The sequence below is a fragment of the Capricornis sumatraensis genome, chromosome 2, assembly GCF_032405125.1.
Source record: "Capricornis sumatraensis isolate serow.1 chromosome 2, serow.2, whole genome shotgun sequence".
Taxonomy (NCBI): Eukaryota; Metazoa; Chordata; class Mammalia; order Artiodactyla; family Bovidae; genus Capricornis; species Capricornis sumatraensis.
This window is the reverse complement of record NC_091070.1, coordinates 186,328,763-186,346,077: the sequence shown is the minus strand read 5'-3', so window position 1 is coordinate 186,346,077 and position 17,315 is coordinate 186,328,763. Positions and strand designations below refer to the sequence as shown.

At 39.5% G+C, this 17,315-nt stretch overlaps 1 protein-coding gene across 1 annotated transcript in view; it reads right to left on the bottom strand.

The window, feature by feature from the left end:
- C2H1orf87 (chromosome 2 C1orf87 homolog) overlaps positions 1–17,315 on the bottom strand; it is an 83,444-nt gene that overhangs the window by 30,475 nt on the left and 35,654 nt on the right. Inside the window, exons 6-7 of the mRNA XM_068966671.1 lie at positions 16,969–17,137; positions 9,222–9,319 (exon numbers count right to left, since the gene is read on the bottom strand). Coding sequence (XP_068822772.1) covers positions 9,222–9,319; positions 16,969–17,137 — 267 coding nt within the window. The remainder of the gene's footprint in view (positions 1–9,221; positions 9,320–16,968; positions 17,138–17,315) is intronic.

The following is a 17,315-nucleotide window of genomic DNA, read 5'->3' as shown; positions in this document are numbered from 1 at the left end:
TCTTTTCTTTGTAAGAGCGCATCCTTGGAGTCTCTCTATGTGTCTAAATTTCCTCCTTATAAAGACACCAGTCAGATTGGATGGAGGCTTACTCTAATGACCTTATCTTAGTCATCTCTTTAAAGATCTTATCTTTAAATACATGGTCTAAAGGCTGGGAGTTAGGGATTCAACATATGAATATAGGGGGATACAATTCAACCCACAATAGGAAGAAAGGTTTAAAGAGTCCCAACTTTGGGGACAACTTACTTAAGGACTCTGAAAGTGAAAGTTGCTCAATCGTGTCTGACTCTTTGCGACCCCATGGACTATACAGTCCATGGAATTCTCCAGGCCAGAATACTGGAGTGGGTAGCCTTTCCCTAGACTTTGAACCTCATTTTATTCATCTGTGAGGTGGGTATAAAAACATTAATTCGTAGGACTGTTGGAAATATAAAATGAGATAAGCCATGTAGAGCATGTAGCCCTATTTGTGAACATAGTAGGTGGAGATACATCAATCCTTCTGAGTCAGGGGGTTATCTTGGTTCTTATTTAACTCAGCTGCTGGAAACGCTCATCCAACTGCAGCATCTTTCTCAGCTTTCATCTCCCTAAGCTTTCATCTCATGTAGCCTAAATTGTATTCTTCTTACTTTCCATTTACCCGTGAAAAGTCTTTACTTGGTAGACAAGCAATAAACTCTCAAATCTAGGCAAAAAGATTTGTCTTTTTTCATTTAACAGGTGGAAATGTAATGTTCAGAGAAATCAATGACTTGTCCATGTTCTCAAAGCCAGGGCATATGACTGTTGGGATTTCCATCTAGGCCTGCTCATGTTGCCTTTCTGCATAGGTGGGGGCTGAAGGGGCAGTGGAGGTGCTCTACCAGTGAGGAGAGGCTACCTGCAAGCCCTGGGGTTCCTTGGATCATACCTGATGCTGGAACCAAAGCCTCTTCACTTTTGTATTCATAACCTACACCTCCCCTGGGTCCTAGGGCAGGAAGATACTGAGTTCCTCAAAATCCAAACCCATGTTCAGCACCAAGCCCAAGGTTAGAGCTGACTGTGAAATGCAGGCAGATTGCCTAAAGCCCCTGTGGCTGGGCACTATCCTATAGGCCTTTAAATTTCATAGGAGTTGTAGGAGAGTTGTTATAGTGTATTAAAAGCTGAGAACCTGAAGCTAGAGAGCCTGTATTGACTTAGTCTTATTGATGAATTCATTTATCAGTTACATACTAGTTTTAGCTTCTCAGTGCCCCAGCTTCCTCATTTGAAAACTAATAGTACCTATCTCATGAGGTAGGTGCAAGGATTAAAAGAATTAATATTTATAAAGCATTCAGAACATTGCCTGAGAATATAGTAAGCACTATATAAATGTTGGCTACTACTACTAACTTAATTAGCAATATTACTATTAGAATTCTTACCCCATAGGAACAGGCTCTGGAAGAGAAGATTGTAATTAATGAACTCTTAAAAGCCAGATCTGGTTTCCAAGACCAACCAATGGGTGGATTCATACCATACCTCTAATAGCTCACAATTTTCCTATTCCCTTACAATCTTCCTATTCCCATTAAAAAGTAATTGCTGAATTGGACACCTCATGTTTCCTTTATCTCTTAAAATCCTCTAGTTGTTCCTGGGATTATCAGACCAGTCCTCAACCTAATTGCACTCCCAATAATGGGCCAGATGTGTACGATAAGGTCTACTTGGGGCTGTGTCAATTGTGCCACTCTATTTATGAAGCCACCCATAGCAGCTTCATTACTTATCCCCTCCCCCGACACAATTTGGCATGAGTGCCTATGTTTTAAACTGGGTTTGAAGCATTTAATTTTGCCAATACAATTTTAGAGTATTAGTTTGCCTCCTGTTCTCTCTCTGCTCTCCTTAATTACCATTTATTGCAAAGTCACACAGAAACATTAAATGCTAATTCTGACTTACACATTCCTGGCCAAGAACTGGGATAATAATTTTCATCCAACACAACCTGAATTCATTTTACATAAGGGTGATTCAGAGTAGAGATTTGAAATCGTAATCAAGTCTTACTCAAAATCGCCTTACTCTGGCAGTCATTCACTAACGTCTTTGCTAATTGGTAGGCAAATGGCAAAAAACAAAATCTCAATGTTAAAACACACACACTCAAACAGAGATACACAACAACAACTTTGCTGCAGCATGCTCGAAACTGTTCCTCTCATCAGCTCTTGCAATGTGACAGTTTAAGAAAAGAACACAACTCATTTTATTTGGTTAGATGGGGCTAATCCCACATCACCATAATCCCTCCTGATGTTTTATTGATTTTAAAGGACATTTAATCAGGAAGCAGCTCGGCACTAGAATCCTGCTAATTAGTAAGCAGCCACATTCCAAATGGGTTCCCAATAGAACGACAGATTAATGGACAATATGTACTAAAATAATGATTCATGCATTCAGCTTCTAAAATGTATGTCTAAATTGCATCTGTAATCTCTTAAGGATATAGGTTTGCATACAAAGCCCTTAACGGAATGGATTTAATTTAACAGAAGAGCTTTAGCCAATGACTGTTTAAGGATGAAACAGGTTTATCACTTATAAATGCAATTCTCCATTGGCCTTATAGTTTTGATGTCCTTGAACATTCAAAGGTCAAAGATAGGTGAATAAAAAATCAATGTGCTTCTCTGATAATACACATAAAATGGTAGGAAGTTGAGAATTTTCATATAATTATAAGTAGCCTAACCTCATTGGTCTCTTTCACTCTTATTCTCATACTTCTATTTCCTGGAATCTTGGTTCTGGACCCGAACTTCTATCAAGTATACCAAGTATAACATGAACTTTGAAACTTGCATTTTCGCCTTTTATACCAGTGCCTGTGGGAGTCTCAGTTTTAGCTTATTGATTTTCTATTCAGCTCTTAGTCCACTTTTTTGCTTTTCCTGCTTAACCACCTCCCTTACCTTCACCCAACTACCTCCAACATTTTACAGAAGGAAAACGCTCATGTCCAAAACCAGTCTAGTGGAAATTCATTGGCCAAGCTCAACATGCTATTTACCACTTGATGTTCTCATAACCTTTATCACCGTGTGGTATGTCACACAGACTACTTTACTTATAGTTTTTCTTCCCCCTTAGAATAGAAGCTTCATAAGGGAAGGGACTTTGTTTTATTCATATCTATATTCCCAGTGATTAGAATAGTAATTGGTATACAGTAGGCACTCCATACGGAGAAGGCAATAGCAACCCACTCCAGTACTCTTGCCTGGAAAATCCCATGGGCGGAGGAACCTCGTAGGCTGCAGTCCATGGGGTCACGAAGAGTCGGACAGTTACTGAGTGACTTCACTTTCACGCATTGGAGAAGAAAATGGCAACCCACTCCAGTGTTCTTGCCTGGAGAATCCCGGGGATGGGGGAGCCTGGTGGGCTGCCGTCAATGGGGTTGCACAGACTCGGACATGACTGAAGCAACTTAGCAGCAGCAGCAGGCACTCCATAACTCCAGTACTTTGGCCACCTTATGCGAAGAGTTGACTCATTGGAAAAGACTCTGATGCTGGGAGGGATTGGGGGCAGGAGGAGAAGGGGACGACAGAGGATGAGATGGCTGGATGGCATCACTGACTTGATGGACATGCGTCTGAGTGAACTCCAGGAGTTGGTGATGGACAGGGAGGCCTGGCGTGCTGCAATTCATGGGGTCGCAAAGAGTCGGACACGACTGAGTGACTGAACTGAACTGAACTGAACTGAGGCACTCCATAAATATTTGTTAAATGAATGAATAAATGGATTAATCAAATATTAATTTGGTACTGTGTCTATCATGTACCAAATACTGGCCTGCAAGATGATGGAATATAATGTGTCATGATCCTTGCCAAGAAGGAGATCACTAACTAGTCATTAAATTAACAAGTCACACAAATAAATACATAGTTACAAATAGTACTAAGTGATAGGAAAGAATATTACTGAATGCTAAGAGAGAGTATAGCACAAAGAACATTATTTTGATGAGATAGTTAGGGAAAGCTGCTTCAATCTGACCATGAGCTAAGGATTAGGGAAAATTTATGTATCTGCATTCCTCAGCATTTTGAAACTTTATTCTTTCCCTAGTTCAGTTCAATTCCATAAATATTTGTCAAATACCTACTAGGTGCCAGGCACTGCTCTATATACTTGGGATACATCAATAAATAAAGTTTCTGCCTGCCCTATGGCACTACAGTCTATAGTCTATCAGAGATTAATTTATAACAACAATAAACATCATACATCAATAAGTTATGTAATACATTAATCGTTTGTAAGTGTATGCTGCTGCTAAGTCACTTCAGTTGTGTCCGACTCTGTGTGACCCCATAGACGGCAGCCCACCAGGCTCCCCTGTCCCTGGGATTCTCCAGGCAAGAACATGAGTGGGTTGCCATTTCCTTCTCCAATGCAAGAAAGTGAAAACTGAAAGTGAAGTCACTCATTCATGTCTGACTCCTAGCGACCCCATGGACTGCAGCCTATCAGGCGCCTCCATCCATGGAATTTTCCAGGCACGAGTACTGGAGTGGGGTGCCATTGCCTTCTCCGTTGTAAGTGTATAGAAGAAAGCAAAAGGAATGCAGGCTAAGGGGAAGAAAGGATGTGGGGACTATAACTTTAAATAGTGTTTCAGTTCAGTTCAGTGGCTCAGTCGTGTCCGACTCCTTGCGACCCCATGAATCGCAGCATGCCAGGCCTCCCTGTTCATCAACATCTCCCGGAGTTCACTCAGACTCACGTCCATCGAGTCCGTGGTGCCATCCAGCCATCTCATCCTCGGTTGTCCCCTTCTCCTCCTGCCCCCAATACCTCCCAGTAAGCCTATAAACAAGGTAACACTGGGCAAAAACTTATAGAAGGTGAAGGAGTTAGCATGAAGATATTTGGGGAAAGAATATTCTAGGTTGAGGAATCATTCAAAAGATAGGTACTAAGGTGGATGTGTGCCTGGTGTGTTTGAGGAAGAAGAGGAGAACAGTGTGACTGCAACAGAATGAGCAAATGAAACTATAGATGGAGCCAGAGAAGTTGAAGAGGGCAGATTATGTAGAGCCCTTTATGAAGACTTCAATTTCCTTTGAGTGAAATAACATCCTCTTGCAGTATAATAAGCTGAGCAGTGACATTAACTGTTTTAGGCTTCAATAGACCACTGTAGCTTCTGTACTGAGGATAAACTAGGAACAAGGGAAAAGCAGAATTCAGTTAGGAGGCCATTATAGTAATCTAGGAGAAACATAATGGTAGCTTGGATGGGGTGTAGTTAAGTAATAACAGAGGTGGTGAGAAAGGAGCAGGATCTTGACATACTCTCAAGATAGGGTTGATTTATTCATGAATTATTGATGGATTGGATATAAAATGCAAGGAAAAGAAAAAAGAGACAAAGGTTCCTGGCATGTTGTGTTTTCATTTGAATGCAGTTTAAAATGTTGTTAATTTCCCTTGTGATTTCTTCTCTGACCTTTGGTTGTTTGTAAAGTGTATTGTTTAGTTTCATAATGTTGGGAGAATCCTGGGATTTTATTTTGCTTTATTTTTGGTTTTGTTTTATTTTTGCTTTTTGTTTCTAATTTATTTCTTTTGCGGTCAGGAAGCATATTTTATATAATTTATTCCTTTTAAATTTACTGAGTTGTTTTGTGGCTCAGGATAAGGTTTATCTTTTAAATATTTCATGAACACTTAAAAAGAATCTGCATTCTGCTGTTGTGTGGGGTGTAATTGCCACTTACATCAAGTTAGTTGATAATATAGTCCAAGTTTTCTATCAGTTCAGTTCAGTCGCTCAGTCGTGTCCGACTCTTTGTGACCCCATGAACTGCAGCATGCCAGGCCTCCTTGTCCATCACCAACTCCTGGAGTCTACCCAAACTCATGTCCATTGAGTCGGTGACGCCATCCAGATATCTCATCTGTTGTCCCCCTATCCTCCTGCCCTCAATCCCTTCCAGCATCAGAGTCTTTTCAAATGAATCAGCTCTTTGCATCAGGTGGCCAAAATACTGGAGTTTCAGCTTTAACATCAGTCCTTCCCATGAACACCCAGGACTGATCTCCTTTAGGATGTACTTGTTGGATCTCCTTGCAGTCCAAGGGACTCCCAGAGTCTTCTCCAACACCACAGTTCAAAAGCATCAATTTTTCTGCACTCAGCCCTCTTTATAGTCCAACTCTCACATCCATACATGAGCACTGAAAAACCAAGTTTTCTATAGTCTTACTGATATTCTGTCTATTTGTTTTTGCCAGTTACTGACAGAAATATGTTCAGTTCTCTAAATAAAATTGTGAATTTGTCTATTCCACCTTCCAGCTTCATGTTTTTAATTTATTCACTTGAAACTATGTTATTGAGGGCATGAACATTTAGGTCTGTATGTCCTTTTGATGAAGTGAATTTCAGGCAATATGCATTGATTTAGAATCTACTTTGTCTGACTTTTGGAGAAGGAAATGGCAACCCACTCCAGTATTCTTGCCTGGAGAATCCCATGGACAGAGGAGCCTGGTGGGCTACAGTCCACAGGGTCGCAAAGAGGCAGACACGACTGAGCGACTTCACTTTCACTTTGTCTGACTTTAGAGTAAGCATCCCAGCTTATTTTTCATTCATACCAATTAGTATGGTACATCACTTTCCATCCTTTTACTTTTACTAGGTCTGCCTTTATATTATAAAAGAGTTCATTTCAGACAGCATTTAGTTGGGTTTAGCTTTTTAAATGAAATCTGGAAATTGCTACCTGTTAATTGGTACATTTGAACCATTAATACTTACTGTAATTATTGATATGATTGGATTTAAATCTATCATCATTGTTTGCATTTATTTTCTACTTGTCTTATTTGTTTCTTGTTTTCTTTTCCTTCTTTTTTTGGTTTATTCTTAGTATTTATATGTGATTATTCAATCTCTATTAGTATTTTTGGGCCTGCCAGGTGGCTAAGTGGTAAAGAACTCACTTCCCAATGCAGGAGACTGCCTGCAATGCAGGAGACCTGGGTTCGATCCCTGGGTCAGGAAGAGCCCCTGCAGAAGGAAGCGGCAACCCCCTTCAGTATTCTTGCCTGGAAAATCCCTTGGACAGAGGAGCCTGGTGGGCTGCAATCCACAGGGTCACAAAAGAGTTGAACGTGACTTAGTGACTAAACAGCAACAATTCATATTTTTAACTGAATACTCTTCCTTCAACCAAAATTATACTACTTAGCTGACAGTATACAGGTATTTTTACAGTACACTTTTATTTCCCCTCCCAGTTATTTTATGCTGTTGTCAAATGCTGCCCTCTATTATGTTACAAACTCCACAGTACATTGTTATTATTGTTATCTTAAACAATTGATTATTATTTTAACAGATTTTTTTAAAAATAAGGAAATTGTATTTTTATTCATTGACATATTATGTCCAATACTTTTCATTTCTTTGTGCAGATTAAAAATGATTATTTTCCTTCTGCCCAAGGCCTTTTTTTTTTTTTTTTTTACTATTTCTTGCAGTACTGCTCTGATGGTTATGAATGCTCTCATTTTTGTATGTGTAGTCTCCTGCATTGGAGGTGGATTCTTTACCATTAGCACCACCTGGGAAGTCCTTGTGTGTGTAGAAAATATCTTACTTCCCATTAGTTTCTGAAAGATAGTTTTGCTGGATGTAGGGTTTCAGGATGATCATTTTTCCTTCAGTACTTTAAGGATGTTATTCTAGTCTTACTGTTTATGTTTCTAATGATAAATCTGTCATAATTCTTATCTTTGATAAATATGTCATAATTCTTATCTTTGTTGCTCTTTATATAATTTGTCATTTTCCCTTGTACATTTAAGGTTTTTAATTTACTGCTAGTTTAAGCAATCTGATTGTAAGGAGCCTTGGTATGGTTTACTTCAAATTCCTTATATTTGAAGTTCATTAAACTTCTTAGGTCCATGTCTTTATAGTTTTTTTTTTCAATTTTGGAAAATTACAGCCATTATTTTTTCAATATTCTTTTCTTTCTATTTGTCTTATCTCCTTCTGAGACTCCAGATTCTCATGCATTAGGCTTCACTATCTACCATTTTGAGGACTCTAATCCATCCCACATGTGTTCCTCTCTAGCTGGTGGAAATTTGAAGTATTCCCAACTCTGTGTGAGTTCTAAAAATTTCTCCACTTTTTCCTCTTGTTTCTTTTGCTGGCCTTGGGTAGTTTCCTCAAATGCATACATTAGCCAAGTTTTCACGTGAAGACTTCAGGGTAACTCTTTGGAAGTCTCCAGAAAGGACTCTTAGGGTATCTCTCCTCATTGCTACATTGTACCAAGTATTCTAGACTTTTGGCCTTCGTGAACTTCATACTCTATTCCTTTAGCTCAAGGAGAATGCTGGGCTGAGTTTGGAGTCCCCTTTTCTTGTTCAGTAAACTGAGCTTACCTCATTTCCTTCTCTCAGGAATCACTGTTCTGTGCTTCCTGATGTCTAAAGTCATCCAGAAAGTATCACTTCATATATTTTGTCCTACATTTTACTTGTTTAGAATGAAATGGTAAATCTGACTTGCCATTTACCAGCAAACTGGAAGTGGACATTTACTGCTTTAATTTTTCTATGGCCCAAAAGATCCTGTGATCTTAAGATAAACACACATCTACTAACTCTGTCTTTAGGTAATAAACCGATTGTTTCACATATAAAACTTTAGCCTCAGTTCAGTTCAGTTCAGTCGCTCAGTCGTGTCCGACTCATTGCGACCCCATGAATCACAGCACGCCAGGCCTCCCTGTCCATCACCAACTCCCAGAGTTCACTCAGACTCACGTCCATTGAGTCAGTGATGCCAACCAGCCATCTCATCCTCTGTCGTCCCCTTCTCCTCCTGCCCCTAATCCCTCCCAGCATCAGAGTCTTTTCCAATGAGTCAACTCTTTGCATGAGGTGGCCAAAGTACTGGAGTTTCAGCTTTAGCATCATTCCTTCCAAAGAAATCCCAGGGCTGATCTCCTTTAGGATGGACTGGTTGGATCTCCTTGCAGTCCAAGGGACTCTCAAGAGTCTTCTCCAATACCACAGTTCAAAAGAATCAATTCTTCGGTACTCAGCCTTCTTCACTTTAGCCTAGAGACAGACTTATCTATTTGGTATTCTAATAAAGGACTATGTAAATAAAAAAATCAACTTACTTTATTTCATCTTGGTAACCCAAATCTTGATGGTTAAGCAATGTTTCCAAAAGACTCAAAGTCAGATATAATCCATGTTTCCCACATATAGCTCTGACCTGCAAATAAGAAAAAGATTTGAAATTTCAGTATAATTAAATTGATTTGAATTTCCTTCCCATTATTAGAACTTACATAATTTGGACAAAGAATGAATAACTAGGAGTGGAGTATAGCACTAGAATAATATTTGGGACAAGAATGTTCAATGCACTGCTCATCAACAGCAAACTTTTTTATGCTTGACACAGAGGCATAGTTCATTACTCAGAAGCCACTGTACTTTGAAATGATGATCTTACATTTTTGACAGCTATGGAATGAGTGGTCAAGGCCCAGAAATTATACATACTTATTATATAGGTGAATTACAAAGTGTTTTTTAATATTGACTTTGATTTACAAAAGAATCTTGTTTTATTTTATATATGAGGAAACCAAGACTTAGATTGACTTTCTCTGTGTCACATGGTTAATAAATGATGGAACTTAGTCTAGAAACCAGATATTCAATTAAAATTTGTTGGATGAATGAATGAAGGGTCACTGCAACTTCCTGAGTACTTAATATTTTCTGAATCTAGCCAATAAACCAGTTCAGTTCTCAAGTTGTAGGTGTGCGATACTTAGATTCAAACACATCAAACTTTTAGGTTCTGATAGTCTTTCTTGTGTGTTCAGCATACTGTTTAAACACAGAGTCTTGATTTATGTTGAACACTGGAAATGCTGTCTGTGATTTGTGTGACCTCAGGAAGTTCCTAAATCTTTTTATGCCCAATTACTTCACTCACTAAATAAGATTAGTATTTTCTACTTCTCAGAAGAAAGTAAGCAGTTAGAATAATGCCTGGATTTTAGGAGGCATTTGACTAATGTGTGTTGAAATGAAGAAAAGAAGGAAAGAAGGGAAAGGGAAGAAAAAGGGAGATAGAGGAGACAGAGAAGAGGGGAGAGGGAAGAAAAGAGGAGAAGGGGGTGCAAAAGTACAAGAAAGAGAGTGGAAGAGAGAGAAATGAGAGAAGGAAGGAAGAGGCAAAGAAAGAAGAAAAGAAAGGAAATGTTTCATTTAGTGTTTAGACTAATTGTAGCTACTGTTGTTATTTTGAGAGGAAGTTCCACATAGTGAGTGTATTACGCATGTCTTTTAAATCTGATGCTTGGCCATCATGGGGCCCTGCTGACCCTGGAGAAACTGCTTCTTCCAGGCCTAGCCAATTACTAGAGATAGTAAAGGACTTACCTGAAAGTATGTCTTTCATCTGCAAACCAACTACCTCTTTTACTGAGGTTTTCACACTTGGGCCACTATTTCCAGGTCCTGATTACTCCAGCACCAAGTACTAGGCAACTAGGAATGGCTCCTGTGCCCCAGAGCCCACTGAAATTATTCAAACTAGCCAGTCCTAAGCCTTCTTATCCTGCTTCTTCTACCCACAATAAATGCTCTTGCCCACACTTTCCCCTCATCCCCTCTGCCTCCTGACCAACTCTGGTGTTACACCATGTGGTCCATGTGGTGTCTGTGCCCCTCCTCTTGGGAACTGTGAGTAACAAACTGTCTTTCCAATGGCAATTACCTCCTGATCTGTTGGTCTGACCATACTTGGATAATATAACCTATATTTTGATACAGAGACAAAAGCCTAATCTTCATTTGTCTTTTTGGAAGGAAACAACCAATCTGGGTTAGAAACATGTTACTTACTAGCTGTAGAGGAGTATTTCAGGGAAGGAAAATGACAGATAAAAAGCACGAAAAAAAGGAATAGTAGTGTGCCAGAAAAATAAGGAGTTGAGGATAATTCCAGGCAGAAGAAATGCATGTGTAAATAATGGGTGAGAAAGAGCATTGTGCTTTTTAGAAACTACACGTATTTTGTCATAATTCACTCTACTATAGTTTTATACCCCTTTTCACTGGGCAGTAAATATCTGTTCATTACAGCATCTCTAAAAGACTGGCTTATTGAGGGTTGGATTTTGTTTCCTTCATTTTCCTATCACCATTGCCAAGCACAGTATTGAAAATTACTTATTGAATAAATGACTATATAGATGAATTAGGAATGAATGAATTAGTTAAAAGTACTGAAGGTAAAGGCATAGGTTGGCAAAAATAGAGTGGTAGAAATTAGTTATGTTATGCCATTTTACTCAATAAATAAAAATCAACTTATCCTCATGATTAGAGCATATTAATGTATTTTTAAACATCAGTATTAACAGGTTATTCTAAAAACAGTTTATTTACTTCTGGCAACGTTGAGTTTTGCTCTAGGCTAAATGAACAGCAGATTAGAAATAGTACATCAGGGTTCCTGGAAGTAGATTGATTGATAGCTGCTACAAACTGACTGCTGACAGTTGTGGAAGAGCAGTAGCAACATCTACCAGAAAATCCTGGCAATTTAGTGTTATCTAGGATTATTTTAAAAATCCATGAATATTCATTATGATGTCCTTATTCAATAAGAAAATGTTCGGTTGTATATAGTTTCTTCAGTTCAATAAAGACATTTAAAAAATCACATGTAAATAAAATATCTATGTTATTTAGAAAATGACAAGTAAAATAAATATTCATTTCCTCAAAATGCTCCTGGAGAGACTGATGCACAGATGCTCTCTCTACTTCCTTCCCATTTATGGCTTCATTTGCATGTTATCCCATCACTCTACTTAAATTGTGTTTACCAAGTCGTTAGTAACCTCTGAAGTTTTACATTTAATGACTACTTTTCAATCCCGATTGCAGATGGTCTCTTTGCAGCCTGTGACATGGCTGAGCTTGCCATCCTTGCGTAAGCCTCTTCTCTTGGCTTTTCTTGATCACTCCCACATCTCTCTGGATTATTTTTGGTCTCCTTTCTTGGCTTGTCTTCATCTACCTGCTCCTTAACAACAGGTGTCCTCCTCAACCTTCCCTTCTTACCTTCTATTGTGTCCTTGAGTAATCCTAATTACTCCCAAAGCTTCAACTTCATGTTGAAGACTCTTATGCCATTATTTAGCTTTACTCTCTCAAGCTACATCAACATGCTCAAAAGTGAACTCATCATTCTTTCCTTTGCCTCCCCAAACCCTTTTTCTGTTTCCTGTCTTAGAGAATGGTACCACCATCTAGTCAAAGTCAGAACCTTGGGAGTCATTTTTCATTCCTCCTAATTCAGGATCTATGTTCAGTTAAGTCACCAAGACCTACTTTTCTACCTGTTTAATATCTCCATCCCTCCTGCTACTTTGCTGGTTTAAATTCTCATAATTTCTTGCTCGAATTACTGGAACAGCCTTTTAAAGTTTCTGTCTGTCTCTAATTCTCCGTATCTATTAGAGTGCTCTTTTCAAATTTAAAATTTGATCATATCATTCACTTGTTTATTATTCTTCAATGATTCCACTGGAGCCTCAGGATAAAGTCACATTCCTTAGAAAGACCCTTCAAAAACTGGTTCCTCCAACCATTCTAACATCAACTTGAGCAGCATCTCCCACCATCCCCAGTCACCATGCACTCACTGCATTCTGCCTATATGAGTAGTTTAGCATTCCCTGAACTAGCCATGCTCTCTTCCATCTCAGTAACATTTCACATTGTACCTTTTACCTAGAAAACCTTTCCTGTCCTTTCTTCTGCCCTACCAAAATTCTTTGCTAAATTCACATGTCCTCTAAGATTCAGTATTTGCTTTATTTCCTCTGGAGTTTTTGGGTGAGGCTAGGTTGTTATTCCTTCTCTGTGTTCAAAGTTACTGCCACCAATGTGTTTGTCATACAAAATTGTAACATGTTTAAAATACTACCTTTTCCCTGAACTTCTGGAGAACTCTTGAACTGAAATCATAATCGTGTGTTGTCCTCAGTGCCTAATCACACTGCCCAGAGCACACTGTGTGATTAGTATGTTGAATGCAAGGATAAACATGTCATATTGATCAGAAAGATGGCGACTGGTTTGGAAGTAGGGAGTGATTTGAAACTAGTATAAAGCATTTATATTTTAGGGCAGAGTGTACTGATGGAGAAACAACTAAACACAAAAAATGAGCCTGGCCAACTGCAGAAGAATGTCTTACAGTTTTGGTCACTTGGTAAACTAGTGTCGTAGCTGTAGTCTTGCCAAGGGAACAAATTTCACATTCATAAGCCCCTGTTCACTCAGGAATGGGATTGCCTCCTGATGATAGTGAGGAGGTTGCACGAACATCAGGCAAAGAGTAATTAGAGGTAGAGTAACCTGTGTTCTAGCAGTTCCTCCTGGCAGGAAGGTCTGGGAGTAGTTTGGAAGGGCTTTGCATTATAGAGCAGAAAGGAGTTCAGAAGGTAAAGAATATGGATTCTGTATGAAAGTGTTAAACTGAACCTCTATGCTTGGAAACTTGTTAGGTTCCACAGCCTATTGAATCCATGGACAAGAAAGTGCAAATGTTGATCATCCAACTCTTTCATGACCCCATGGACTGTATGTGCCAGGCTCCTCTGTCCATGGAATTCTCCAGGCAAGAATACTGGAGAGGGTAGCCATTCCCTGCTCCAGGGAATCTTCCTGACCCAAGGATCAAACCCGGGTCTCCTGCATTGTGGGTGGATTCTTTACCATCATACCTGATAAGAACAATGGTCAGGGAAGTTAATAAATAAATCTATGTGGATCCACATTGCCCTCAGGAGTCCTTCCTGAGCCACCATTGAATGAAGGATGTGACAGAGGGACAGAATGAGCGAGTCCACAGAACGAGGATGACAGATATCAGGTATGTTTTTATATTCTTCTTTGAGGTTGGTGACAGTGCCATTGATTTGAGTGATAGGACCCATCAATCATCCTTCAGAACATCTTTAAGTTATCTGAGGAGGTACAGGTGATCTGTGAACCCTCTGAAATACTGGCTGTGAGGATGGGCTCTTCTCCCTCTCTGAATACAGCATGCATAGGTTTCATGAGAAACTTAAGGAGGTCTGAGGTCCTCTCCCTTGTGCCCTTTAGAACTATTGATCAGAAAGAGAATTCAGATGACCTTTCCCAGTCACCTCTGAAGTCCTGCGTCCAGCAACAAAGATGTTGGAGTGCAACTGCTGCTGCGTGTCATACCCAGTGTCCACTGGGCCTCAATTTATCTCACATTCTGGGGAAACACATTTCTATTTGCCATGCCTCCCAGAACTGTAATATACTTTGAGTGAGTTCCAGATGTCTTTAAGAGATGCCAGATGGCTCATGAGAGGCAGACCAGCTTCAAGGAAAATGTGCCCCATTTTCTTCAATATGAACCACAAATTTAAGCTTTCAGGGCCAGCTGTGGGGGGAAGACATTCAGAGCCTGCTCTGACGGCCAGCACTCCATGTGGCCATCAGTTGACCCTGGGAAACAGCCTCCTTCCTTAGACTATTTTGCAGTGATAATTTCACCAAACACTGATTAAAATATATATATATATATATATATATATATATATATGGAAAGGAAACCTATTTCCTGAGTGCCTCACATATCAGACAGTATACTAAGTGCTTTCACATACTTATTTTACTTAATCCTCACAATAGACACAGGAGGTAGATATTTGGAGCCCACTTTTTTCCAGATGGAAAATCAGAGACTCAAAGAGCTTATGCAAATTTATTTCGATTTTCAAGTCATTCATATTCCATTCTCTGAGTGTCATCTGAGAACATTCAAGCTTCACTGATACTGTTCTGTATTTTCTAATCTGACAAAAAGTGGTTCCTGCTTAGTCAGTTTCTGCTGATCTTCTCAGAAACATAATAAAGGCCATTTATGATGTGTGGAATCTCCTGTAATGTTCTCTCTTCCAGTGACACATGCTTGCATGATTAATATTCATGTATACAGCACACATGCACAGTATCATGTGACTTTGCCTTTGCATGGTTAGCTGACTGTATAAATGAAAAAGTGCACAGAAAGCTACTTCCGTCATAGAATAAGAATCCACTTTCAACATATTGTGTCCTTGGCTTCTTAGTAAACATCACTTGCTCTTTTGAATTCTCTGACTCTCAGTTCTTAACCCCTGTTTACCTGGATGAAAGGCATTTTCCAATCTTTGCTTCAGGACCTTTTTTTTCCTCCATAAATTACAATCCTTTTTGCTCCTCTGGATTTTTAATTCCTGTATCCTAGACTCAGTAAAATCTTCCAGCCATCATTTGCCTATTGGAGTTCCAATTCTATTTCTCAGTGTCCAGTATTCTTGTGTATTTGAATCCTGGCTCTGCCTCTTGCTAGCTGTGGTCCTTGAGAGATTCAGTTGTCTTCCCTGAGAATCAATTATTTCATTTATTAAATGGGTATTATAACATCTACCTAGATCTTCCACTTACCTGTAAATGTTAAATGAGTAAATATAAGTAAAGCATTTAATGCAGTGCTTGGCAGTTTAGGAAGAACTCAGCAAAGCCTGGTGGTGCAAGTTGTTGTGAATGGAACTGCAGTCAATGTGGTCACTATTATCTTACCTGTATCCAAGGTAATCTCATGACTGGAGTTTGTTTGGCTGAATACAACACATGAGTTGATATGGTTCTGGATCCTCTTTTATGAAACATATCTATCCAGTTAATTAATGCTCCAAAACAGCATTGCTAATCTCTGTCAGCAATAAACCACATCAGTTCCTACAATTTGGTGTGCTTAAAGAACAGAGTACCACCTGCTGACCTCACCGGAAGCTGGTAGAGGGTGTGATACATGAACACTTAGCTTTGGAAAAAATATTTGTTTTCCACTGTGAAATATTATTTGGATATTGTCACATTGTCTATTGTTAGCATAAAACATAGCCCAGTGTAAGTAATTCCTGGGCCAATTCAGCATATTTCACGATTCTTACTCCTGTTTTTTTTTCCTCTTGGGTGCAGAAAACAAGTTAATTGTGAGATGTAATCCACAGGCAGAACACAGATCAAAACTGGGCTTTTTTTTTATTTGAATTTTTATTTCAGTGTCTTTAATCACTTTAAAATGTATTTTAAAATATAATTTTATTTATCTACTTTTGGCTGTGCTTGGTCTCCATCGCTTCTGTGTGGGCTTCCTCTAGCTGTGCTGAGGCCGGGCCACCCTTCACTGTGCTGGCTTCCCATTGCAGTGGCTCCTCCTGTTGCAGGGCACGGGCTCCAGGGCCTGAGGCTTCAGCAGTTGCTGGGCCTTGGCTCAGCAGTTGCAGCCCTTGGGCTCTAAAGCACAGGCTCAGTAGTTGTGGTCCGCGGGCTTGGGGATGTGGGGTCCTCCCGGACCAGGGATCAAACTCACGTCTTCTGCATTGGCGGAAGGTGGATTCTTTACCACTGAGTTACCAGGGAAGCCCTCATTTTAAAGTTTCTATTAAACAAGAAATGGCTTGATTTCCAAAGAGATGGCCAATTTATTACATAAGAAATTAGAGGTAAAAACAGGATAAGAAAATCTTTACTGTAAACATTCTGTTTTCTTTAGCTCCTTATTTTCCTCTTAGTTTATTAAAATTTGGGAAATGATTATTAGACTTATATAATAAACCCTGAACTTAGTTAAAATTTTCCTAGGACCTACATAATTAGTATATATGCACTCTTACTTTCAAAGCTAGCCAGTTATGGATCTCAGTATGTTTATTCTTAGTGAACTGTGCCTTCTTACTATAGACCCAGTGCCCCACGATAGCCTTCTGGACATGAATGAATCTGAAATCTAACTTGGGTTACCTTGGGTGGGGGCAGGCAGCCAGAGAATGAGCGATCTTCTTTTCGAAAACTCAGGTTGAGTTTCTCTATGTTGAGTTCGGCCTTGGTTGCCCTCAGTGCCATCTTCAGGACTTGCAACAGGCTCTCGTTCACTTCTGACCTTGAGTTGTAGTCTTGAGGGGCGATACTGCTTGGAGAAGCAGGAGAAAGGCTGTGAAAAGACGATTTACTCAAAGCTGCTGTGGGTTTTCATACCACATTTCTTACCCCTGCTATACACTGTGGAACCCGAGAACCCGCCCAGCAAGGCCTTCTAAATCTGGGTAACCTCATCACGGGACTGCAAGTGGAGATTGCACAGGTCAACT